We start from the raw sequence: 25,112 nt of genomic DNA on the forward strand, positions 1-25,112 counted from the left end.
CTAGGAAGAGAAAAGAGAGAGAACATAAAGTTAAAAACTTAAATAACAGCAAATAATGCAAAATTGGAGAGTAGTATGAGAATGTAGCGAAGAGGATGAAAGTGGTCATTATGTCCTCCAGCAGCCTAAGCCTATAGGAGCATAACTACAGAGATAGTTCAGGATAAACTAAGCCACTCTAACTATAAGCTTTATCAAAAAGGAAAGTTTTAAGCCTAGCCTTAAAAGTAGACAGGGTGTCTGCCTCATGGACTAAAACTGGGAGCTGGTTCCACAGGAGAGGAGCCTGATAACTAAAGGATCTGCCTCCCATTCTACTTCTAGAGACTCTAGGAACCACCAGTAAACCTGCAGTCTGAAAACAAAGTGCTCTGTTAGGAACATATGGACCAATCAGATCTCTGATGTATGATGGAGCTAGATCATTAAGGGCTTTATATGTGAGGAGGAGAATTTTAAATTCTATTCTGGATTTAACAAGGAGCCAATGAAGGGAAGCTAAAATAGGAGAAATATGATCTCTCTTTTTAATTTTCATCAGAACTCTTGCTGCAGCATTTTGAATCAGCTGAAGGCTTACTGGACTGATGAGATCCCATTTAGTCCAGAATCCTCTGTGAAGGTTAGGGTCCCACAGCTGACTGGGATTCCTGTCTTCTTGGTTCATATCTTCTGTTTTTTGGAGTTTAATTGTCTGAGGTCAGTAAGATTCAGATTCTTTCTGCAGAACAATGTCCATGCTGCTTCAGACCATGATGTAGAACTGCTAAAAGCCATTTGGAACCTCAGGGTTCCCATATTTGTGTGGATTTGTTCTCTTGACAAATGATAAGGAATCATCAGCCTGTTCTTACGCAGCAGGATAAGCTTTACTGTGTAGAAAATTACTTTGTTCATGAAGGTTTCATGCCTGTACTGAAGCTGCATCAAGTTGGTTCCTGCTCCAAGCTGACGGATCAGGAAGGGACAAGCTTTACTGCAGCCAGATCTTAACAGATCTAAAAAAGCTCAGAACTAATTCAGAAAATGAGATAAAACTCATTATCGGTGCAATAAAGAAAAAATTATCCTGATCAACTGAATGTGCATCAGCTCATTTTATGACAACAAAGCTCATAAAGGTTATTTAATTTGTTCTTGAGCCATTTGATGCACGTTCCTGAAACATCAGCAGGAACATCTTTGTGTTCAGTCTCACGTTCCTCATTCTGTCTTCAAATTTCATGTCATCTAGTCCACGGGCCTTAGAGTTGGCCAAATTAGGATTCAACCCCAGCCCAGTGGGCCTGTATGAGCTTCCCGTTGTGGGATCTGAATCACTGACTGTGTCCCAGTCTGGCGTTCCAAAACCTTTTGATTCGGAACTCATTGAGATATTTTCCTGATTCAAAAAAAGCAGCAGATGAGGGTGGGGTGCGCTTCAGGCAGCAGATCTGGTTCCCATGACGTCAGTGCTCTGCTTTCTATGGCCCATAACCCATGTGCAGGGCTGCACTGAGGATCCATGTTGTTAGAAAACATGTTGGGCTGCGGTTCCTGGCAGGAAGAGCAGAACCCACACTCCGCTTCCTGATGATTTGTTTGGTGTCCGACCTCCTGGGTCTTTGTTAGCGTTGGGCTGCAGAACGTTGGGAGGAGTACTGGATGTTGGACTTGGAGCAGTGAAGTTATTCCTGTCAGATGTAGGTGATGCATGAAGAGGCCTAGATGTTTTTATTATTGCCCTAATTTGACAGTGATTGATGCAATCAGCTGGGTTACCAGTTGGAATAAACTCAACTGGTGTGTGAGTGAGTCTGAATCTGTCTCTATGATTAGATTTAGTTGATTAAATACTTCTGGATAAAACTGGATCCATCTGTTTTTAAGTGCCTTGAGGTGACATTTGATGCTTTACAAATAAACAAAATTCAATAAAATTTCCTTTTCCTTGGCTTTCTTTTCCTTAAAGGTCCTGGTTCCAGGAACCATCACCAACGCCTACCTGGACAACCTGATCCCAGATACTCCCTACTCCATCACAGTCTCAGCTCTGTACGCCGACGCTGAGGGATCGCCAGTGAAGGGTGACGGCAAAACATGTAAGAATGCAACCTAAGGCTGAGGCAGCCGAGTCCTCTGAGTGGAGTCTGAATGCAGCACCCCCCGGGGTAGAGCTTCACATAATTCCAGATGTAAACAGGTCACACCGTAGGAAGTAGATATGGTCGCTGATACCTCCGCTACAGACAGATCCAGATGGTTTTAATCAATGTTTCTGTTTTCTGCAGCAAAACTTTCAAATTCCCAAAAATAACATCACTTGAGAGTAAAAGCAAACTAGACAGCATTTAGGGTGTTAACTAATGGATTAATTAATCTGATCAGGATACCTGCAGTTTGTGGAATGATGGATTTGCTTTACGTCATTATTGTATAAGCATGGAAAACATTTGCATCATTTATTCTGGATTCTGTTATCTGGAAGATCATAAATCTGAATGACATTATCAACCAAGAAAAATGGAAAGTTGAAAAATTAAGAATTTAGTTCCTTTTTACACTGATTTCTATTAACATCTTTTATCTATGTTTCACCGCAAGACAACCTTAGTTATCACAAGCAACCTTTAAAGATCAAAGGTCACAAGTTGAACTTTAAAACAATTTGAACTTAGTGTAAGAAAATTCAGTCCAGATCTGACAAATCTAAGTGGTATAGATCTATTATTTTGGAATAAATCTTACCTGATTTTAGTTTATACGTCTGTGGGCAATTAACATTTAATTTACTGGGATTTTCATAAAGACGTGTGTAGAAGGAACTATTTAAGGTTCTCAGTTTGTTCACAATGAACAAAATGTTTAATAACATAAAACTGAGTATCATCAGCAAAATGTGCAGATTAAAGATAAGGGGACTGAAACAACATTCCTGTGGAACTCTGGACAGAATTGTTCTTCCTGCAGGTTTAAATATTAGAAACTGAAACTTGTCAAATGAGGCACGCTGAAAGCTCGGCATCAGTCATGTTTGTGTTTCAGTGCCTCGTGCTGGCCCCAGGAACATGCGGGTGTTTGACGCCACCACCAGCACCCTGACTATCGGCTGGGACCACGCCGAAGGACCCGTCAGGCAGTACAGGATCGGCTACGCTCCCATGACCGGAGACCCCATCACTGAGTTTGTGAGTGCATCTTTAAGATATTTTCCCACATCCACCTAAACCTGGAAGCAGAAACTGTGAAACAGCATTCCTGGACTTTTTATCAGAACCTGTGATGTGAAATTTAAGTGTCAAACCAGTTTGATGAACTCAGAACTTTCAGAACGTGATGGTTAAACAAAGAAAACGGGTCATCTGTCTTTACAGCAGAGAGACGTGTTTTTTATTTTGGATAAATGATTTGGATAAACTTTCCTGACGTTCCAGTTAAACTATGCGATGAAGTCACATTTTAGGACTCCCTCACCTCCTTCAGCGTATGAATCACCGTTTAGCAAAGCTAATTACAGAGTCTGTTAGACAAACACTGTAACAAGGTTTTTAATAGATCTGCATGATGATTCGAAGCAGCAGTGGTGGAAAGGATCAACCCAGCTGTGCCTGTCGGGGAGGTGCTGGTTCAGTGGGAGTCACCAGACTGAGGAGGACCTCTGAAGTCCAGGACTCAGCTGAACTTCTAACCTTTTGTACAGCAACTCACAGCATGTAATCCCAATCTGTAACTGAGGAATCTAAGCTGTAAACTGCCAGTTTTCTTCATAAAAACTGAGTTCAATTTAATGATGGAAATAAAAAGGCTGGGTACCATAAGGTGAGAAGCTGCCCCTGCCTTAAAACTGAGACCAAGTGAACGTTATAAAAAAAGCAGCACTCAATGAAACTGTTCATATTCACTGAGAAACTTTAGGTTAAGGATTTAACCCCGGTTCTCTGAAACATGAGTGAGGTATCTCACTATGGGACACGCCTCCAGCGCCTGTCCCCCAGAAGCTCTATTACATTACGCCAGTCTTGACTGGCAGGCGGAAGTGACGTCCGCTCCCATGGGAGGACTTCCTCCCAGTATAAAAGTCGACGTCACGTAGGTGATCTTCAGTTTAATAAGCACACCTCTTCCTCGCTCCCTGCAAGGAGGGTGATCTGGTGAGATACCTCACTCATGTTTCAGAGAACCGGGGTTAAATCCTTAACCTAAAGTTCTCTTTCAACATTCGTTTCGGTATCTCACTATGGGATATTTCTGCTCCCGTATTACCAGATAAGCTCACTCGAAGACCAACAGATTGCATCTTGCATTCATGGCAATGTGGAACCCACACCCAGAACTGTGTGAGCCAGTGTGGGCCTGGTGACATCCAGTTTATAGAACCTAGTGAAGGTGTGAGGGGTCGCCCAGTTGGCAGCCTCACATATGTCCTCCACGGGTATACCCGCAGACCTGCAGAGGGTGCAAGGCCTCTGCTCTCATAAGCCATAATAATAGCCCCCACTACCCAATGCGAAAGACGTTGCTTTGTGAGAGGCTTTCCTTTATGTGGTGAAGCCCATGACACAAACAGCTGCTCTGATTTACGAAAATCTGCTGTTTTTTTCACATATAACCGCAGAGCTCGTACTGGGCAGAGCGTATGCAGTCGTTCACGCTCCTGAGAGGAGAATGGTGGTGGGTAGAAAGCCATTAATTCAAGGGCACGGCATGGCAGAGCCGTAGCAACCTTAGGTATAAAGGCAGGATTAGGTTTCAGTAAAACCCTTGACTCACCCAGAAACTGCATGCAGGACGGGTTAACTGAGAGCGCTTGAATGTCACTCACACGCTTAACAGAGACCAGAGCAATTAATAAGGCCGTTTTAAAGGAAAGCAGTTTGAGCTCAACCTGCTGCAACGGTTCGAACGGTGCACGTGACAACGCATCGAGTACCATAGGTAAATCCCATGAAGGAGTGAGGCTCCTCGACACTGGACGGAGCCGTCGTGCACCTTTCATGAATTGACACACCAGGGGGTGCTGCCCCACTGTTTTGTCACCAAAGCCAACGTGACAGGCTGAAATAGCAGCCAGGTACACCTTCACAGTGGAAAAAGCCAAGCCTTTATCCAACAGTGAAAGCAGAAAAGTTAAAACGTCCGACACAGGGCTTTGCATTACGCTCACCATAGGTTTTGCGCACCAACCCACGAATGCCTGCCATTTACCCTCATACACGTTACGCGTGGAAACGGCCCTTGCATTTTGAATTGTGTCAATAACGCTCTGGAGAAGCCCACTGGCAGCCAGATTTAACCCCTCACAGGCCAGGCCCATAGGGCCATGCGCTCTGGATGTGGATGAAATATTTCTCCGCGTGCCTGCGTCAGGAGATCTCTGCGGAGGGGAAGCCGCCATGGCTCGCCGTGTAGCATCTGAAAAATCTCCGCTAGCCAATGTTTCCCTGGCCAGCGGGGAGCTATCAGAATGAGTGAGTGTTTTCCCTCTCGCACCCTGGCGAGAGTAGGAATGATCAGTTCCAGCGGGGGAAAGGCGTACAGTAGGGCCGGCGGCCATTTGTGCGCTAGAGCATCCAGCCCAAGCGGAGCTTGTTGCTCTGTCAGTGAGAAAAACATCGGACACTGAGCATTTTCCCCTGATGCGAAGAGGTCGACCTTCGCTCGGCCGTACCTCTTCCATATCTGGGTCATCACCTCGCTGTGGAGTTTCCACTCTTTGTAGCGGGGATTGCCCCTTGACAGCAGATCCGCGCCTCTGTTCATTACCCCTGGCACGTGAGTCGCTCTTAGCGACAGCAAGTGTGAGCTGGTCCAAATTATCAGTCTGTATGCCAGCTCGTGTAAATGACGTGAGCGCAGACCCCCCTGTCTGTTGATGTAAGCAACCACTGTTGTGTTGTCCGTTCTGACCAAAACATGGTGCCCTTTGATAAAGGGCAGAAAGTGTCTCAGTGCCAGCATCACGGCCAGGAGTTCCAGACAATTTATGTGAGTTGTCTGTGTTTGTCGCCAGACGCATCCCCCTTTCCCTCAGAGGCGCGATGGCTGCCTCGGTGCATTTCACGAACACACGTGGGCTCAGTGAGAGGCCAAGGTACTCGTATATCTCTCCCTGAAACACAAATCTGAGGTATTTTCTGTGAGGGGGGTATATAGGGATATGGAAATATGCGTCATTCAAGTCTATGGAGACAAACCAGTCTCCTTGACGCGCAAACTTTATCAGAGCTGCGTGTGTTAGCATCCTGAACGAATACCGTCTCAGATATGTGTTCAGAGCCCGCAGATCCAATATCGGTCGCAGACCCCCGCCCCTTTTCGGCACAAGAAAGTATCTGGAGTAAAACCCGTCTCTGCTTTGCTCCTGCGGTACCAGCCGGACAGCTCTTTTGTGCTGCAGGGAAATTATTTCCTCTTGCAGGATGCGAGCGGACTCTCCCCGGGCGTATGACTGTACTATGCCCTTGAAACGGGTTGGGGCTGTCACAAATTGGAGCCTGTTTATCACCCAATCTTACGCTCCACACGCTCGCAACAGCTGAGTGTTGTTTGCCAGTGGACCTAAAGGTGCTTCTGTGTAAACACTGCGCAACACCGGCTGAGGGATCTGCTGTTCCGCTACAACTGCAGGCTTCGCTCGTCCCAGGTCTGCTTCTTCCACAAAAAAAACAGCCTGCTGTGTTAGAGGTAGGGTGAGAGCTCCCCCTCGTGGCCTCATGTGCAGCTGCACGGCCATGTCCTGTCCTTGTGTTATTTTTAACATATTTTTTATGTTTTTTTGTTGTGGCTGCGCCCTCGGCTCCAGGCCTGGATGCGTGCCAGAAAACAACTTTATTGAACATGTTGTGAAGGGGGAAGGTCGTGTTTTTAGACACTGGCATGTGTTTGTGCACTGGTGTGTGCTTTCTGGCCACAGCTGCGGCTCCACTGAGCTCTCGGTGGCTTTGATCCTCCTCCGCTTCGATCGGCTCTGAACGATGAGCTCCAACATCGGCTCTGCAGGCCGTTTGAGTTGCCTTGAACGTGGCGTTCTGAACTCGAACTGGGACAGGACGCGTCCTGGTAGGGGGGGTGCAGGTGTCTGGCAGATCCTGCTCTCCCACCCCGAAGACGGCTCCCTAGGTAGCGCGCCTCTTTTTCTTTGCGCTCACAGTAGCGGAAGGGGTTGCTTGGTTCCCCGGCGTTGTCGGGGGAGCGAATGGCTTCCTTCCCCAAGCACCTTTGAGCTCGGTTTGTTTCCCACGGTCCGCTGACTGCGGCTGACGTTTGGGGATGCGGTGGGCCGGTCGAGCCGCCACTTGAGCGAACGGCACGCGGGGTGCTGGAGAGGGAGGAGGCTGCGCTTTCCTGGGCAGTCACAGCTTTAGCGCTTCACCTTCCCTCTTCTTTTCCTCACAGCGTTTTTGCATGGCTGCCACAGTGGGTCCGAATAAGCTCTTCGGGTCCACGGGGTTGTCGAGGAGCTGGTTCTTTTCCATCTGAGACAGGCGAGAGAGGTTCAGCCATCTAGCTCTCTCCTGAGTGACCATCAGGGCCATGGCTCTCCCGGATGCTTGGACAGCACTTCTGTGGAGACGCAGGCATAGGTCTGTCACCACGCACAACTCGTCCCACAAATCGGCCATCGGTGTGCCAGTCATCTGCTCCTGTAATTCCGCTTGGTAAGCGAGGAGAAGAGACGAAGCGTTTAAGGCTTTAACAGATGCAGCCACCGCCTTGTAGCTTTTCTCATTCAGAGTGGACTGAAAAGAGTCAGCTTTGAAGGAAAGGGTGGGTCCTGCCGCTGTCATGGCTGACTTCTGCGATGGGTGAAGGTGAGATGCCAGCAGAGGTTCTACGGGAGGCAGATGTGAAAAACCGCCGGCCTCCATGCCCGTCCAGTCCAGTGCCGACCCTCCCAGGGCGGGGTTCTTGGCGGTGAGAGGATTGCTCCAAGACCGGGTCGCTTCCTCGAGGCACTCGGGAAAGACCGGCAACAGCTGTCTGCCGGAGGATTTGGTTCTCGGAAGCCGCTTCCCCTCATATCGAGATGTGGTAGTTTCGGTGAGGGTTTCCGGCCACTCGATGCCCAGCTTCTTTGCTGCCCTTCTGCAGACATCATGCAGGTCCGTTGCCGTCGGGTTTGGGGAACCGCAGCGGCTGGTGTCATCCGTCACCGAGGGCTTTGCAACCGACTGGATGGCATAAGGCCCGCAGTCCAGCTCGTCGTCATCAGACCCGAGACTGATGGACTCCATTTCAGATTCGGACTCGGCATTAGCAAGAGTACTGAAACCTGGAAATGCGGCCTCGTCTTCCTCTGGGTCAGTCAGTGGCGCGACAGCGTCGAGCTGATCACCCCAACTGGCTCCAGCCAAAGTGGGCTCTCTCTCATCAGTACCAGGAAGCTCCGGTGCCGGGGGATTGGCTACCCCCATCATAGGATCAACCTCCGACAGGCTAGCTTGGCGTGCTAGCCTGCGCCGACGAGACTTAAGGGAGAGCCGTGCACAGTGCTCGCAGCTCGCCGGTGACGCCAACGCGTCCTGGGCATGTTGCAGCCCCAGACACGAAGCGCAGACAGAGTGGGTATCTGCCCCAGCTATGAGATTGCCACATGTGCAGGTTCTAGATGGTGGCTTGACTCTGTTCATGGTGAGAACGAGTGCAAGTTACACAACTTCGTAAGCTCCGTTAAGGTTGCAGCTAGTTTGGTGACCAGTTGCAGCGCTGCTGTTTGGTGACAGACCAGCGTTGAAAGGGACTCAGAACAGTCGAGCACAGTTATTGAGAAGCGCTCGGCGACCGAGTTGTTAGCTTCTCTCCGTCTGAGAGGTGCTTCTGGGAGCGAGAAGAGGTGTTAGACTGAAGATCACCTACGTGACGTCGACTTTTATACTGGGAGGAAGTCCTCCCATGGGAGCGGACGTCACTTCCACCTGCCAGTCAAGACTGGCGTAATGTAATAGAGCTTCTGGGGGACAGGCGCTGGAGGCGTGTCCCATAGTGAGATACCGAAACGAATGTTGAAAGAGAACCGCAACTCAATGAAATCCATGCAAACAATCCTTCAGTGTCTCAGGTAGACTCCGTGTGTTGGTTTCCAAGAAGGAAGCAGCACAAAAAACTACAGGAACTTTTTAGAGCTGCAGATAAACTGAGATGCAATCAGCAGCATGCAGGTGAAATCCGCATAAGGTCCAAGAAGACCTTGACCATCCATTGTCCTGAAGCAGACCTGATATCTGGTCTATCTAAAAGAACCTCTCAAAGTGTCCAGTTCCTCAGCAAACAGAAAACTGGAGGGCAGCTGTCCTCATGTGTGTTCCCCGTTCACACCTTCTACTACTGCTCCAAAACTTACAGCAGAACAAGGTCAGAACTTTGAGTCTAAACATGAAATAAATCCCTCAGACTGTCGGTACCTATGATCATTATTATTCTGGATGTTTGTGCTGAAACAGATCAGATGGTGCTGCTGGGGGAGTCATTTTTCTGTTTGTGGAAATGAAAGAATCAGAGCAGTTTCCTGTTGAAAGTGTTCTGAGTCAACAGTTCTGCAGGCTTTCTGAACCTGAAAATAGCTAAAGTCCAGTTTCATCGGGAAGTGTAATCACTCAGACAGAGAAAGTTCCTAAACAAAGGATGATTCCTGACACCGAAGATGATCCCTGACTCAAATTAGCTTTCTGATTGTGAACAGGTTTTCCACTCAGTCTGGGTCCAGTCCTGAATATGTGTTCTGTGCTGACCGAACTCCGGTTCATTCCTTAGGTTTAGGACTTTTTTCTGCCTGAAACATTAAACCTTCTGATAAAAGTGGCGTAAAAGCAGCCAGTCCAAAGAAAACTTCCAGAGGGCTTCAGAAGGCCAGAAGAAGTGTAGATCCAAACCACTACAGCTGATTACTGACAGTCTGGCTTTCACTCAAACAGCCAAAAGTGAATCAGTAAAGCATGACAACTGAATCCGAAGGTTTGACCCAATGTTTTTCTCCTGATGTTTCCAGACTATGGTTTCAGGGAACAGGAACAATGCCATGCTGCAGAATCTCTTCCCGGACACTCCGTACAACATCACCGTGGAGGCCATCTATGCCGAAGGGCCCGGAGGATCCCTCAATGGGAACGGACGGACAGGTGAGGCAGCTGAGGTTGGATCAGCACATGAACCGTTGACTAAGCTGCAGCAGCGCTCTCAGCAGAGAAAGGGACGAGTGTGTTGTTCTGGTCAGGTTCGGCAGCTTGGAGACATTTGAACCAAATGCTGAGTTCTCTGGTGCGAAACAGGTCCTGAGACATTCTCTCCAAGGAAGAACAGACTTCCACATAGTTACTTCATTCATCTTCAGAGAATCTGGTTTTGTGTTTTCTGATTTGAGTCAGTGACAAACATTCCTGATTTCAGATGTTTTAGGAATGATCTGATGGGATTCAGAGTGAATGAGTCAAATTTAGAACTTCTTCCATCAAAGCTGCTCCACCCAGAACCCCAGTGAGTTAAAAGCAGCAGGATTATTTCCACAAACTGATCGAATAGGATTTTTTAAATCTCCAACATGGACACCGTGGATCAGAAAGCTGCTGGTTGTATGCTCAAACATCTTGATTCTTCTTCTTCAGACAGCCTCCTGCAGGCACAGTTTGTCAGCTTTTGTCCAGGTCTAGATTATTTATTTGGAGGAAATCTTTCTGTCTTCATTCCTTCTCCTGGGTCCAGTCTTCGGAAGAACAGAACTTGTTGGACAGTTTTACAGGTCTCTCAGTGTCTCTGTCTGGACCTTGGTAGTAGTGGTGGGCGGATCGATCCAAAATATGGCTAATATTGATACCAAGTTGGTATAGGTCTTGGATCAGCACTACTGTGGTGAGATCAATCCTTTACTTTCAGACTCTCTTCTACAGGTCCTTCTCAAAATATTAGCATATTGTGATAAAGTTCATTATTTTCCATAATGTCATGATGAAAATTTAACATTCATATATTTTAGATTCATTGCACACTAACTGAAATATTTCAGGTCTTTTATTGTCTTAATACGGATGATTTTGGCATACAGCTCATGAAAACCCAAAATTCCTATCTCACAAAATTAGCATATTTCATCCGACCAATAAAAGAAAAGTGTTTTTAATACAAAAAACGTCAACCTTCAAATAATCATGTACAGTTATGCACTCAATACTTGATCGGGAATCCTTTTGCAGAAATGACTGCTTCAATGCGGCGTGGCATGGAGGCAATCAGCCTGTGGCACTGCTGAGGTCTTATGGAGGCCCAGGATGCTTCGATAGCGGCCTTTAGCTCATCCAGAGTGATGGGTCTTGAGTCTCTCAACGTTCTCTTCACAATATCCCACAGATTCTCTATGGGGTTCAGGTCAGGAGAGTTGGCAGGCCAATTGAGCACAGTGATACCATGGTCAGTAAACCATTTACCAGTGGTTTTGGCACTGTGAGCAGGTGCCAGGTCGTGCTGAAAAATGAAATCTTCATCTCCATAAAGCTTTTCAGCAGATGGAAGCATGAAGTGCTCCAAAATCTCCTGATAGCTAGCTGCATTGACCCTGCCCTTGATAAAACACAGTGGACCAACACCAGCAGCTGACACGGCACCCCAGACCATCACTGACTGTGGGTACTTGACACTGGACTTATGGCATTTTGGCATTTCCTTCTCCCCAGTCTTCCTCCAGACTCTGGCACCTTGATTTCCGAATGACATGCAGAATTTGCTTTCATCCTGAAAAAAGTACTTTGGACCACTGAGCAACAGTCCAGTGCTGCTTCTCTGTAGCCCAGGTCAGGCGCTTCTGCTGCTGTTTCTGGTTCAAAAGTGGCTTGACCTGGGGAATGCGGTACCTGTAGCCCATTTCCTGCACACGCCTGTGCACGGTGGCTCTGGATGTTTCTACTCCAGACTCAGTCCACTGCTTCCGCAGGTCCCCCAAGGTCTGGAATCGGCTCTTCTCCACAATCTTCCTCAGGGTCCGGTCACCTCTTCTCGTTGTGCAGCGTTTTCTGCCACATTTTTTCCTTCCCACGGACTTCCCACTGAGGTGCCTTGATACAGCACTCTGGGAACAGCCTATTTGTTCAGAAAGTTCTTTCTGTGTCTTACCCTCTTGCTTGAGGGTGTCAATAGTGGCCTTCTGGACAGCAGTCAGGTCGGCAGTCTTACCCATGATTGGGGTTTTGAGTGATGAACCAGGCTGGGAGTTTTAAAGGCCTCAGGAATCTTTTGCAGGTGTTTAGAGTTAACTCGTTGATTCAGATGATTAGGTTCATAGCTCGTTTAGAGACCCTTTTAATAATATGCTAATTTTGTGAGATAGAAATTTTGGGTTTTCATGAGCTGTATGCCAAAATCATCCGTATTAAGACAATAAAAGACCTGAAATATTTCAGTTAGTGTGCAATGAATCTAAAATATATGAATGTTAAATTTTCATTATTACATTATGGAAAATAATGAACTTTATCACAATATGCTAATATTTTGAGAAGGACCTGTATACGTCCACCGTAGTTCTCAGCCGAGCGCAGCTTCTCTCCCTCTGTCCAAATATCTCCTCCTCCTCCTCGTGGAGAACGCTGAGAGCACGTGATCAGTGCAGAGAAGTCATTCGCTGCTGTGGGACACCATCAGTTCACAGAAACATATAAAGGCAGTCCACCCTCCAGAGATGTCCGAGCTGCAAAAACAGCTGAAGAAGGAGGAGGATGAGGAGACCCCCGACTCAGAAACAGAGCTCTCTGGCTTTTCAGGCAAAAATCTGGAATATCCAGGTAATCTCCAGCTGAAGGAAGTGTTTTCCACTGGTGATCAGAAATGCAGTTTTAGCAGACTGTTATCAACTATTAGATATTGAATATATATTCTTTTCTGGAAATCAATAATATCAAACTCATATAAAGATATTCACCTCAAAGCTGAAATATGAATATGACTGAATTTAATAACTGTGGAAGGAAAAGTAGCATTCCTAATTAGGCTATATGCAGATTACAGTCATAGACTAATTATTATGTTATTTGAGCTAATAATTCACAAAGATCCATGGATCAGAGAATTATTTTAGTATTTCTATACTCTTACATTTTTTTATATTCAGAATCAGCTTTATTACAAAGTTCGTACATACAAACAAGGAATTTGACTCCGGTACACTTGTACAATTGTTGTAGTTAAAACATGTTTATTTGCCTAAAATCGTTGTCCGATATCGATATCAATACCAATATCGGTTTTTGGAGAGTCTCTGTTGTTGCTCCACTTGTTGATGATTGTCTCCTCCGTGCCACACTAGACCCCATTAAGGCCATAAATATTCATACCCCTGGCAGATTTAGGTATTAAATAATTTTTCATTTGACCAAGCTGTTTTTTCTGTCCGGAAGTAATATTAATGTTCTGAAGCGGCCCAACCACAGTCCTGACTGGGATCTGACAGGGAACTTTTGGAGGCAGCTAAAGATTAGGGTGATTGCAAGACCTTCCCACCTCATTAAAATACCAGAGGAGACCTGGGAAATGCTGCTCAGCGATTAGAAGAAGAGTTTGTCAGATATAATGCCAAAAAAGATTGTTTAAAATAATTAGCAATGAAAAAGGAAATATATATAATACATATTCTGCTAAATGTTTTTTCCTCTTTTCTCCTGACTGATACCTTGTGTTTAATGAGATACTCTGGCAGCTAGACTCTTTTTCAACTACATTCACAGTAACTGATGGTGTCTCTTCTCTGTCCCAGTTGGCATGTTGAGTCCCAGAAACCTGCGAATCTCAGATGAGTGGTACACCAGATTCCGGGTGTCCTGGGAGCCAGTTTCTGCTCCGGTTCAGGGATACAGACTCGTCTACACCCCTAAGGGTGAGAGCTGCTCCCACCACTCCCACTCAGACTCTGTTACTGGGGGATCGGTGGGATCTAGCAGCTTCTGTTGTGTTTCCAGGTAAAGACCAGCCTGTGGACTTCTTTGTGGGTGACGTCACCTCGTTCACTGTGACCAACCTGGAGCCCGGAACCACCTATGATGTTAAAGTTCTGGCTCAGTACGCCACCGGCATGAGTGCACCGCTCATTGGAGAGGGAACAACACGTAGGCCCCACACAACTGCTTCCCCTGCAGGATGACATCAGATACCAACATGAAGCCTGCTTTCATGACACCATGTTGTTCTAATGTGTATGCTTGGTGCAGTTTACCTGAACGTGACCAACATCGAGACCTACGACGTCGGCCACGACAGCTTCTGCATCAAATGGAGTCCTCACAGAGCGGCCACGTCATACCGCATCAAGCTGAACCCTGTGGACCGTAAGTTTCCTCAGTGTTTAATCCACACAGGTCCAGGAACACCTGGGGACAACTGAGAACATCCAGCAGCAGCAGCAGCAGGACGACCCAGTGTGGCCGTTTCTCTGACCTGTTGGACTGCACTGTGAGGAGACTCAGAGGCTGAGCAGATGCGTGAAGGTGTGTCTCGACCTGATATGATCTCAGCAGTTGGTTCTGACCGCGCAGCTGTAACTGGGTTTGTGTTTGAAAGGAATATGTCGCCTTCCATTACCTCCAGCTCTTTGAAGTCCATCTGGTTCATATTGGTGCACAGACACAGGTTTGAAGCACCGGTGTCCCAGCATGGATGTGTTAGTCATTGGCCATATGAGCCGCAGTAACGAGCTGCCAGAACTAATCTGATTCTGTTCGCGTCAGACAGATGGTCGGATAACTGCACGCAGACGAAGGCTTGGCTGGAAGTCTGTCCCAGTGAAACCAGTTTGTCCTCCAAGCAGAAACACAAAGGAAGGCCCCATGTGAAGAAGAAGCTGGAAGGTTTCAGATATCCTCTGTGCAGCTCTGTTGCCAGTCTATACTAAGTGTGAGCTTTCTGAGCTTAGTCAGAAGGTTCTGGATCCGTCTGTGTTACAGTGGAGGCGCTGGTTGTCCCTGTTAGCTGCCTCTGAGATGATCACTTTTAAACTCATTCAGACCTGAAAACCCATTTCTCAAACTGCTTCCAGGACATGAAACCACTGGATCAGGTCCTAACAGGTCAAACTTCCACAGGAGAAACACGGTTACTGTTAGAAAACATTACATCATGAATATTACTTTATCCACAAGGTCTGGTTCAGTTCTGGGTGAACATACCTTCTAGCCCAGTCAACTCAGAGCGGAAAAGCCCGAGTTCCTAATACAGGTCCTTCTCAAAATATTAGCATATTGTGATAAAGTTCATTATTTTCCATAATGTCATGATGAAAATGTAACATTCATATATTTTAGATTCATTGCACACTAACTGAAATATTTCAGGTCTTTTATTGTCTTAATACGGATGATTTTGGCATACAGCTCATGAAAACCCAAAATTCCTATCTCACAAAATTAGCATATTTCATCCGACCAATAAAAGAAAAGTGTTTTTTATACAAAACACATCAACCTTCAAATAATCATGTACAGTTATGCACTCAATACTTGGTCGGGAATCCTTTGGCAGAAATGACTGCTTCAATGCGGCGTGGCATGGAGGCAATCAGCCTGTGGCACTGCTGAGGTCTTATGGAGGCCCAGGATGCTTCGATAGCGGCCTTTAGCTCATCCAGAGTGTTGGGTCTTGAGTCTCTCAACGTTCTCTTCACAATATCCCACAGATTCTCTATGGGGTTCAGGTCAGGAGAGTTGGCAGGCCAATTGAGCACAGTGATACCATGGTCAGTAAACCATTTACCAGTGGTTTTGGCACTGTGAGCAGGTGCCAGGTCGTGCTGAAAAATGAAATCTTCATCTCCATAAAGCTTTTCAACAGATGGAAGCATGAAGTGCTCCAAAATCTCCTGATAGCTAGCTGCATTGACCCTGCCCTTGATAAAACACAGTGGACCAACACCAGCAGCTGACACGGCACCCCAGACCATCACTGACTGTGGGTACTTGACACTGGACTTCTGGCATTTTGGCATTTCCTTCTCCCCAGTCTTCCTCCAGACTCTGGCACCTTGATTTCCGAATGACATGCAGAATTTGCTTTCATCCGAAAAAAGTACTTTGGACCACTGAGCAACAGTCCAGTGCTGCTTCTCTGTAGCCCAGGTCAGGCGCTTCTGCTGCTGTTTCTGGTTCAAAAGTGGCTTGACCTGGGGAATGCGGCACCTGTAGCCCATTTCCTGCACACGCCTGTGCACGGTGGTTCTGGATGTTTCTACTCCAGACTCAGTCCACTGCTTCCGCAGGTCCCCCAAGGTCTAGAATCGGCCCTTCTCCACAATCTTCCTCAGGGTCCGGTCACCTCTTCTCGTTGTGCAGCGTTTTCTGCCACACTTTTTCCTTCCCACAGACTTCCCACTGAGGTGCCTTGATACAGCACTCTGGGAACAGCCTATTCGTTCAGAAATTTCTTTCTGTGTCTTACCCTCTTGCTTGAGGGTGTCAATAGTGGCCTTCTGGACAGCAGTCAGGTCGGCAGTCTTACCCATGATTGGGGTTTTGAGTGATGAACCAGGCTGGGAGTTTTAAAGGCCTCAGGAATCTTTTGCAGGTGTTTAGAGTTAACTCGTTGATTCAGATGATTAGGTTCATAGCTCATTTAGAGACCCTTTTAATGATATGCTAATTTTGTGAGATAGGAATTTTGGGTTTTCATGAGCTGTATGCCAAAATCATCCGTATTAAGACAATAAAAGACCTGAAATATTTCAGTTAGTGTGCAATGAATCTAAAATATATGAATGTTAAATTTTCATCATGACATTATGGAAAATAATGAACTTTATCACAATATGCTAATATTTTGAGAAGGACCTGTATAACAGGCTGCGACTTTACAAAGTAAGTGACGGTCGAGTTCACCTCAGTCTTTTTACCCAACAGAAAAGAACAGCAGCCCCTGATCCACTAAAGAATCGTGAACAGAACCATGCAGATTGTCACTGCATCCTGGCTCCTCAGTAACATCATGACCTCAGAAAGATTTCACAGCACAACACCTTATGCCAGCTATCAAGCACGGTGGTGGAGTGCTGACGGTGTGGGCTTGTTCTGCTCCTTGCAGTCACTGAGTACACCAGGAACTCCTCTGTATACCAATGCATTCTGTTCTTGGTCCCAACATGACATCTGAAACACAACAGCAGATCCAGCTGTCACTGACATATTCCCGTGTTTCTCCTCCTCAGCCTCCAGCAAAGGACAGCAGGAGGTCACCATCCCCGCTGGCCTGCCTCAGTACTGCTTCGATGGACTTTCTCAGGATGCTCTGTACGAGGCCACAGTCTTTGTTCAGACTCCCAACCTGGAAGGTCCGGGAGTCGGCATCACTGAGAAGACGTGTAAGTGCTGAATGTTTCTAACCTGAGCTGAGATCAAGCTGGAAGCAGGCTAGAGAAGGAGGGATGGAGTTTATTGGGTCAGGCCAGAAAACTGTTGGTGGATCTGCTTGATTCTGCAAGTCATGAAGACCAGGTAGCATTAATTCAATTCAATTCAATTCAGTTTTATTTATATAGCACCAATTCACAACACATGTTGTCTCAAGGTTCTTCACAACAGTCAGGTTCATACATTCCTATTAATCGTAACTATTGAACAGTTCAGTCAGATTCAGTTATTTATTCAAATTGGATTAAAAGTTTTTCTATCTAAGGAAACCCAGCAGATTGCATCCAGTCAGTGACTTGCAGCATTCACTCCTCCTGGATGAGCATGTAGAGACAGTGGACAGTCACTGGTGTTGACTTTGCAGCAATCCCTCATACTGAGCATGCATGTAGCGACAGTGGAGAGGAAAAACTCCCTTTTAACAGGAAGAAACCTCCAGCAGAACCAGAACCAGGCTCAGTGTGAGTGGCCATCTGCCACGACCGACTGGAGGTTTGAGAGAACAGAGCAGAGACACAAAGAGAACAAAGAATCACTGATCCAGAAGTACTTTCTATGGGAAGGAAAAGTAAATGTTAATGGATGTAGCTCCTTTAGTCGTTTCATCTAGAAAGAAAGAACAGATAAACTCTGAGCCAGTTTTCAAGGTTAGAGTCTGAAAGAGAGCAGATAGAGTTAGTTACAGTAGAAGTTCAGTCAGTAGCCATGTCTAGGAGAGAGAAAGGGTTAAACACTGAAAGACAGGGCCATGTGGATCATCTGTAGAAGGTGAGCATTAAGTTGTTGCCAGCAGAAGCTTGGACGATGCCCCTCTCCAGAAAGGTGTCACAGGTAGACACAGAGCCAGGCCAGGTGTAGCTTCTAGGAAGAGAAAAGAGAGAACAAAGTTAAAAGCTGAAATAACAGCAAATAATGCAGAATTGGAGAGTAGTATGAGAATGTAGCAGAGAGAATGAAAGTGGCCATTATGTCCTCCAGCAGCCTAAGCCTATAGCAGCATAACTACACAGATAGTTCAGGATAAACTAAGCCACTCTAACTATAAGGTTTATCAAAAAGGAAAGTTTTAAGCCTAGCCTTAAAAGTAGACAGGGTGTCTGCCTCATGGACTAAAACTGGGAGCTGGTTCCACAGGAGAGGAGCCTGATAACTAAAGGATCTGCCTCCCATTCTACTTCTAGAGACTCTAGGAACCACCAGTAAACCTGCAGTCTGAGAACAAAGTGCTCTGTTAGGAACATATGGACCAATCAGATCTCTGATGTATGATGGAGCTAGATCATTAAGGGCTTTATATGTGAGGAGGAGAATTTTAAATTCTATTCTGGATTTAACAGGGAGCCAATGAAGGGAAGCTAAAATAGGAGAAATATGATCTCTCTTTTTAATTTTCATCAGAACTCTTGCTGCAGCATTTTGAATCAGCTGAAGGCTTTTAACTGCATTTTGTGGACATCCTGATAGTAAAGAATTACAATAGTCCAGCCTTGAAGTAACAAATGCATGGACTAGTTTTTCAGCATCACTCCTGGACAGGATATTTCTAATTTTGGCAATGTTCTGGAGATGAAAGAAGGAAATCCTAGAAACCTGTTTAATATGGGATTTAAATGACATGTCCTAGTCAAAGTTAACACCAAGGTTTTTTACTTTATTATCAGAGGTCAATTTAATACCATCCAGGTTAAGTGATTGACTAAGCAGTTTCTTTTTTAAAGACTCCGGTCCAAAGACGACAACTTCTGTCTTGTCTGAATTTAGAAGCAGAAAATTTAAAGTCATCCAAGTTTTTATATCTTCAAGACATGCTTGTAGTCTATCTAACTGGTTGTGCTCATCAGGATTTATGGATAAGTAAAGCTGAGTATCATCAGCGTAACAGTGAAAATGTATCCTATGCTGCCTGATAATTTGACCTATTGGAAGCATATATATAGTAAAGAGAATTGGCCCAAGTACTGAACCCTGTGGTACTCCACAATTAACCCTGGAGTTTAAAGATGATTTATCATTTACATGAACAAACTGGAATCTGTCAGACAGATAAGATTTAAACCAGCCTAGCGCTGTCCCCCTGATCCCTACAGCATATTCTAGCCTTTCTAAGAGAATATTATGGTCGACTGGATCAAATGCAGCACTGAGATCTAACAGAACCAGAACAGACACAAGTCCATTATCTGAGGCCATAAGAATATCATTAGTGACTTTCAGCAGAGCTGTTTCAGTGCTATGATGAGCTCTGAAACCTGACTGAAACTCTTCAAACAGGTCATTGCTGTATAAATGTTCACACATTTGATTAGCAACTATTTTCTCAAGAATTTTAGATAAGAATGGAAGATTGGATATAGGTCTGTAATTTATTAAATCTCGATCAAGCAAAGGTTTCTTAAGTAAAGGTTTAATTACTGCTAACTTAAAAGCCTGTGGTTCTGATCCATTTACTAAAAATAGATTAATCATATCTAAAATGGGGCTGGTAATCAGAGGGAACACTTCCTTAAATAATTTGGTTGGGATTGGGTCTAACATACAAGCTGAAGGTTTAGATGAAGCTAATATTTCTGATAACTCAGGAAGCTCCACAGGATCAAAACAGTCCAAACACAAATCAGGTTCTACAGTTATTTCCAATGTTGTCTTAATGGCGGTTTATATAGCTGTAGGCCGGTGAATGTCCAGCAGCAGAGACTGGTTAAACTGGGCTGAAGGACTGGTTGGTTAGAGACCTGTTATAGAGCCGTGTAGGATCCCAGATTTCAGCAGCATCACCACCTGATTCTGTTCTTCATCATGGCCCAAACATGTTTTTTTCTCACCTTTTCATTCGGACCGAAGATGTTTTAGGTGGACGCCACATAAATGTGTTCAACCACAGATGAAAAGACAGAAAAACCTAAATATTACAACGAGATACATTTTCATTAAGTTCTGATTGGTATAAATGGGCTGCTGCTAATCCATCTGATGTAGTTTAAAGTTCGATCAGAGCTTTCCTTTTTGCTGCCAACAGGATGATCCAGAAGTATTCAGAACCACCTTTATTTTCGGCGGGACCAAGGTCTGGATAACCCACTAATGTGTGCATGTTCTATGCAGCATTTCATTTTATTTGAGCAATCCTGAAACACCTTATTGCTGATGCAGAACTGAGCCTTCCACATAATCTGTTCCAATGCAAACAGAGGTCACTCTGGAAGAAGTAGTCCAGTCTAGTATGTTGAAATGTCAAACTGGGTTCCTTCATGTGACACAATGTTTCCAAACAATGACCTCATCAAATGTTCACACTGATTCGGTGTTGATTACAGAAACGCTGAGGACATGTCGCTAACTCTTGTTTCCTAACAGTGGTGAAGCCGACTCCAGTTCCAACACTGCCACCCACCCCAACACCTCCACCCACCATCCCCCCTGCATGGGCAGGTGAGTCCTAAACTTTCAGGCCCAGTGTTTACCTGCCTCAGAGATAGATTTCATGTCCTGCAGAGAGAATGATTTTTCCCAAGTGGAAAACATCTCAGACAGCTGCCGATCTTCCCAGGAGTGGACGTCCCAGCAAACCCAAGATAAACACAGGATGAACAGGAAAACCCAAGAGCTCCGTGTCAGACTCTACAGACCTCTGTTAGCAGGTTATGGTTATCATACAGCTTATCAGCTCAAACATCTCATCCCATCTACCAAGCACGTTGGTGGAGAAATGGTGATTTGGGCTTGTTTTAGTAAGTAAGTAGTGCTAAGTAACTAAGATTGTTAAGACAACAACAGTTCATTCGACAGTGGAGGTCCAGCAGTCTGCTCCAGTTTTATATCTGGTATCTCAGACTATGAGTAGATATTGGTTTGAGGACATGAGGAATTTAACTCTTCGACAATATAGGATGGAGCTGGACCATGCAGGAAGGTAATGTCTGGATTTTAAAATGGATTCTATAATGAAGATGTAACTAGTAGTGAACAGATTACCAGTGATGAACAGGTGTGTGAAGGTGGTGGCCTAGTGGTTAGAGAGCAGGGCTTCTGCGTCCTGGAGAGGCCACAAGTAGCCTGGTTTGAATCCCACAGTCTGCCACTATGGGTCCCTGAGCAAGACCCTTATTCCCTGAATGCTCACCTGGCACTGCATAATGGCAGCCCACTGCTCTAAGGGATGGGTTGAATGCAGAGGATCATTTCACCATTATGAGATCAATAAAGTCTATATTAATATTACCATTATTATTATTGTGACCAGGAGTAAACAGGTAACCAATAAGGAACAGATAACCAGTAATGAGACCAGTAGTGATGAACAGGTAACCAGTAGTAAACAGGTAACTGTACAAAGAGATTGAAAAAGGAGTGATGGGAGCTCCTCCGTTGGTTCCAGTAGAAGCAGTTTTGGACCAGCTGAAGGTGATCGGGGCTTCATGGTTAATACGTGTAAAACGTGTTACAACATTCTAGACAAGGGGAATTAAAATCATCGAGAAACATCTCTACTTCCGGTTTTGACATCAGTCTTAGTTTGGAAAAATTTCACCAATAAAACAGTTTAGGACAAGTTGTTCAGAGTAACATTCAGAATACTCGGATTGGTGGAGAATTCACTCATAAAGTTTAAGTTTGGCCTGAAGCTAAGTTCAAGAGTCCGATCAGAAAACCAAGCTCTCTGGAGCTATTATCAGGCACTCAGGCTTCTCAGAGTTCAGTTAGGTCCAGTGTGAGACCATCTGTCCAAAGCTGAAGCATGGTTCAACCTGGGTCAGCAACAAGACAATGATCCCAAACACAGAAGCAGATCTACCACAGAATGACTGAGAAAGAGGTGGTCCAGTCAAAGTCCGGACCTCAGTCTAAATCAAAAACTGTGATGGGACTTCTTGTTTTCAAAGCTTCAAACGTCCAAGCTGATGATGAGATCTTGGTCATGTTTTCTGTCCTCAGTCTGTAAAGGAGCCAAAGCAGATCTGGTGTTCGTCATTGACGGCTCGTGGAGCATCGGTGAGCAGAGCTTCACTAAAGTCGTTCACTTTGTTTCCAGCGTCATTGCTACCTTCGACATCATTGGACCGTCAGGGATACAGGTCAGTGGTCATTTGGCTTTTTACACATAAATTAATTTTAACCCGGTACAAAAGATGTTATTGCTTATTAGTAATAACAGTTATTACTGTATTAATTAGAAGAATAAGTAATACATTGAAATTTAAAACCTTGACATATACACTGCTGAAAAAAATAAAGGGAAGACTTAAACAACACAATATAACTCCAAGTAAATCAATCTTCTATGAAATCAAACTGTCCACTTAGGAAGCAACACTGATTGACAATTAATTTCACATCTTGTTGTTCAAATGAAAAAGACAACAGGGGGAAATCTTTAGTGATTAGCAAGACACTCAATAAAGGAGTGGTTCTGCAGGTGGGGACCACAGACCACTTCTCAGTACCGATGCTTTCTGGCTGATGTTTTGGTCACTTTTGAATGTTGGTGGTGCTTTCACACTCGTGGTAACATGAGACGGACTCTACAACCCACACAAGTGGCTCAGGTAGTGCAGCTCATCCAGGATGGCACATCAATGCCAGCTGTGGCAAGAAGGTTTGCTGTATCTGTCAACGTAGTGTCCAGAACCTGGAGGCGCTACCAGGAGACAGGCCAGTACACCAGGAGACGTGGAGGAGGCCGTAGGAGGACAACAACCCAGCAGCAGGACCGCTACCTCCGCCTTTGTGCAAGGAGGAACAGGAGGAGCACTGCCAGAGCCCTGCAAAATGACCTCCAGCAGACCACAAATGTGCATGTGTCTGCACAAACGGTTAGAAACCGACTCCATGAGGATGGTATGAGGGCCTGACGTCCACAAATGGGGGTTGTGCTCACAGCCCAACACCGTGCAGGACGCTTGGCATTTGCCAGAGAACACCAGGATTGGCAAATTCGCCACTGGCACCCTGTGGTCTTCACAGATGAAAGCAGGTTCACACTGAGCACATGTGACAGACGTGACAGAGTCTGGAGACACCGTGGAGAGAGATCTGCTGCCTACAACATCCTTCAGCAAGACCAGTTTGGCAGTGGGTCAGTAATGGTGTGGGGTGGCATTTCTTTCCATGTGCTCACCAGAGGTAGCCTGACTGCCATTAGGTACCAAGATGAGATCCTCAGACCCCTTGTGAGACCATATGCTGGTGCGGTTGGCCCTGGGTTCCTCCTAATGCAGGACAATGCTAGACCTCATGTGGCTGGAGTGTGTCAGCAGTTCCTGCAAGATGAAGACATTGAAGCTATGGACTGGCCCGCCCGTTCCCCAGACCTGAATCTGATTGAGCACATCTGGAACATCATGTCTCGCTCCATCCACCAACGTCACGTTGCTCCACAGACTGTCCAGGAGTTGGTGGATGCTTTAGTCCAGGTCTGGGAGGAGATCCCTCAGGAGACCATCCACCATCTCATGTAGGGAGGTCATACAGGTCCTTCTCAAAATATTAGCATATTGTGATAAAGTTCATTATTTTCCATAATGTCATGATGAAAATTTAACATTCATATATTTTAGATTCATTGCACACTAACTGAAATATTTCAGGTCTTTTATTGTCTTAATACGGATGATTTTGGCATACAGCTCATGAAAACCCAAAATTCCTATCTCACAAAATTAGCATATCATTAAAAGGGTCTCTAAACGAGCTATGAACCTAATCATCTGAATCAACGAGTTAACTCTAAACACCTGCAAAAGATTCCTGAGGCCTTTAAAACTCCCAGCCTGGTTCATCACTCAAAACCTCAATCATGGGTAAGACTGCCGACCTGACTGCTGTCCAGAAGGCCACTATTGACATCCTCAAGCAAGAGGGTAAGACACAGAAAGACATTTCTGAACGAATAGGCTGTTCCCAGAGTGCTGTATCAAGGCACCTCAGTGGGAAGTCTGTGGGAAGGAAAAAGTGTGGCAGAAAACGCTGCACAACGAGAAGAGGTGACCGGACCCTGAGGAAGATTGTGGAGAAGGGCTGATTCCAGACCTTGGAGGACCTGCGGAAGCAGTGGACTGAGTCTGGAGTAGAAACATCCAGAGCCACCGTGCACAGGCGTGTGCAGGAAATGGGCTACAGGTACCGCATTCCCCAGGTCAAGCCACTTTTGAACCAGAAACAGCAGCAGAAGCGCCTGACCTGGGCTACAGAGAAGCAGCACTGGACTGTTGCTCAGTGGTCCAAAGTACTTTTTTCGGATGAAAGTAAATTCTGCATTTCATTCAGAAATCAAGGTGCCAGAGTCTGGAGGAAGACTGGGGAGAAGGAAATGCCAAAATGCCAGAAGTCCAGTGTCAAGTACCCACAGTCAGTGATGGTCTGGGGTGCCGTGTCAGCTGCTGGTGTTGGTCCACTGTGTTTTATCAAGGGCAGGGTCAATGCAGCTAGCTATCAGGAGATTTTGGAGCACTTCATGCTTCCATCTGCTGAAAAGCTTTATGGAGATGAAGATTTCATTTTTCAGCACGACCTGGCACCTGCTCACAGTGCCAAAACCACTGGTAAATGGTTTACTGACCATGGTATCACTGTGCTCAATTGGCCTGCCAACTCTCCTGACCTGAACCCCATAGAGAATCTGTGGGATATTGTGAAGAGAACGTTGAGAGACTCAAGACCCAACACTCTGGATGAGCTAAAGGCTGCTATCGAAGCATCCTGGGCCTCCATAAGACCTCAGCAGTGCCACAGGCTGATTGCCTCCATGCCACGCCGCATTGAAGCAGTCAT

General features: G+C 45.7%; 1 protein-coding gene across 6 annotated transcripts in view; it reads left to right on the forward strand.

Annotated features, from left to right (window-relative positions):
- Positions 1–25,112, forward strand: part of col12a1b (collagen, type XII, alpha 1b) — a 194,940-nt gene that overhangs the window by 134,414 nt on the left and 35,414 nt on the right. For all 6 annotated transcript variants that reach the window (XM_047387817.1, XM_047387814.1, XM_047387815.1 and 3 more), the window contains 9 exons: positions 1,952–2,081; positions 3,025–3,167; positions 9,965–10,094; positions 13,712–13,831; positions 13,914–14,060; positions 14,163–14,279; positions 17,144–17,296; positions 20,700–20,774; positions 22,278–22,417. In XM_047387817.1, coding sequence (XP_047243773.1) covers positions 1,952–2,081; positions 3,025–3,167; positions 9,965–10,094; positions 13,712–13,831; positions 13,914–14,060; positions 14,163–14,279; positions 17,144–17,296; positions 20,700–20,774; positions 22,278–22,417 — 1,155 coding nt within the window. The remainder of the gene's footprint in view (positions 1–1,951; positions 2,082–3,024; positions 3,168–9,964; positions 10,095–13,711; positions 13,832–13,913; positions 14,061–14,162; positions 14,280–17,143; positions 17,297–20,699; positions 20,775–22,277; positions 22,418–25,112) is intronic.

This window comes from Girardinichthys multiradiatus, chromosome 15 (assembly GCF_021462225.1).
Source record: "Girardinichthys multiradiatus isolate DD_20200921_A chromosome 15, DD_fGirMul_XY1, whole genome shotgun sequence".
In the NCBI taxonomy this organism is placed as follows: Eukaryota; Metazoa; Chordata; class Actinopteri; order Cyprinodontiformes; family Goodeidae; genus Girardinichthys; species Girardinichthys multiradiatus.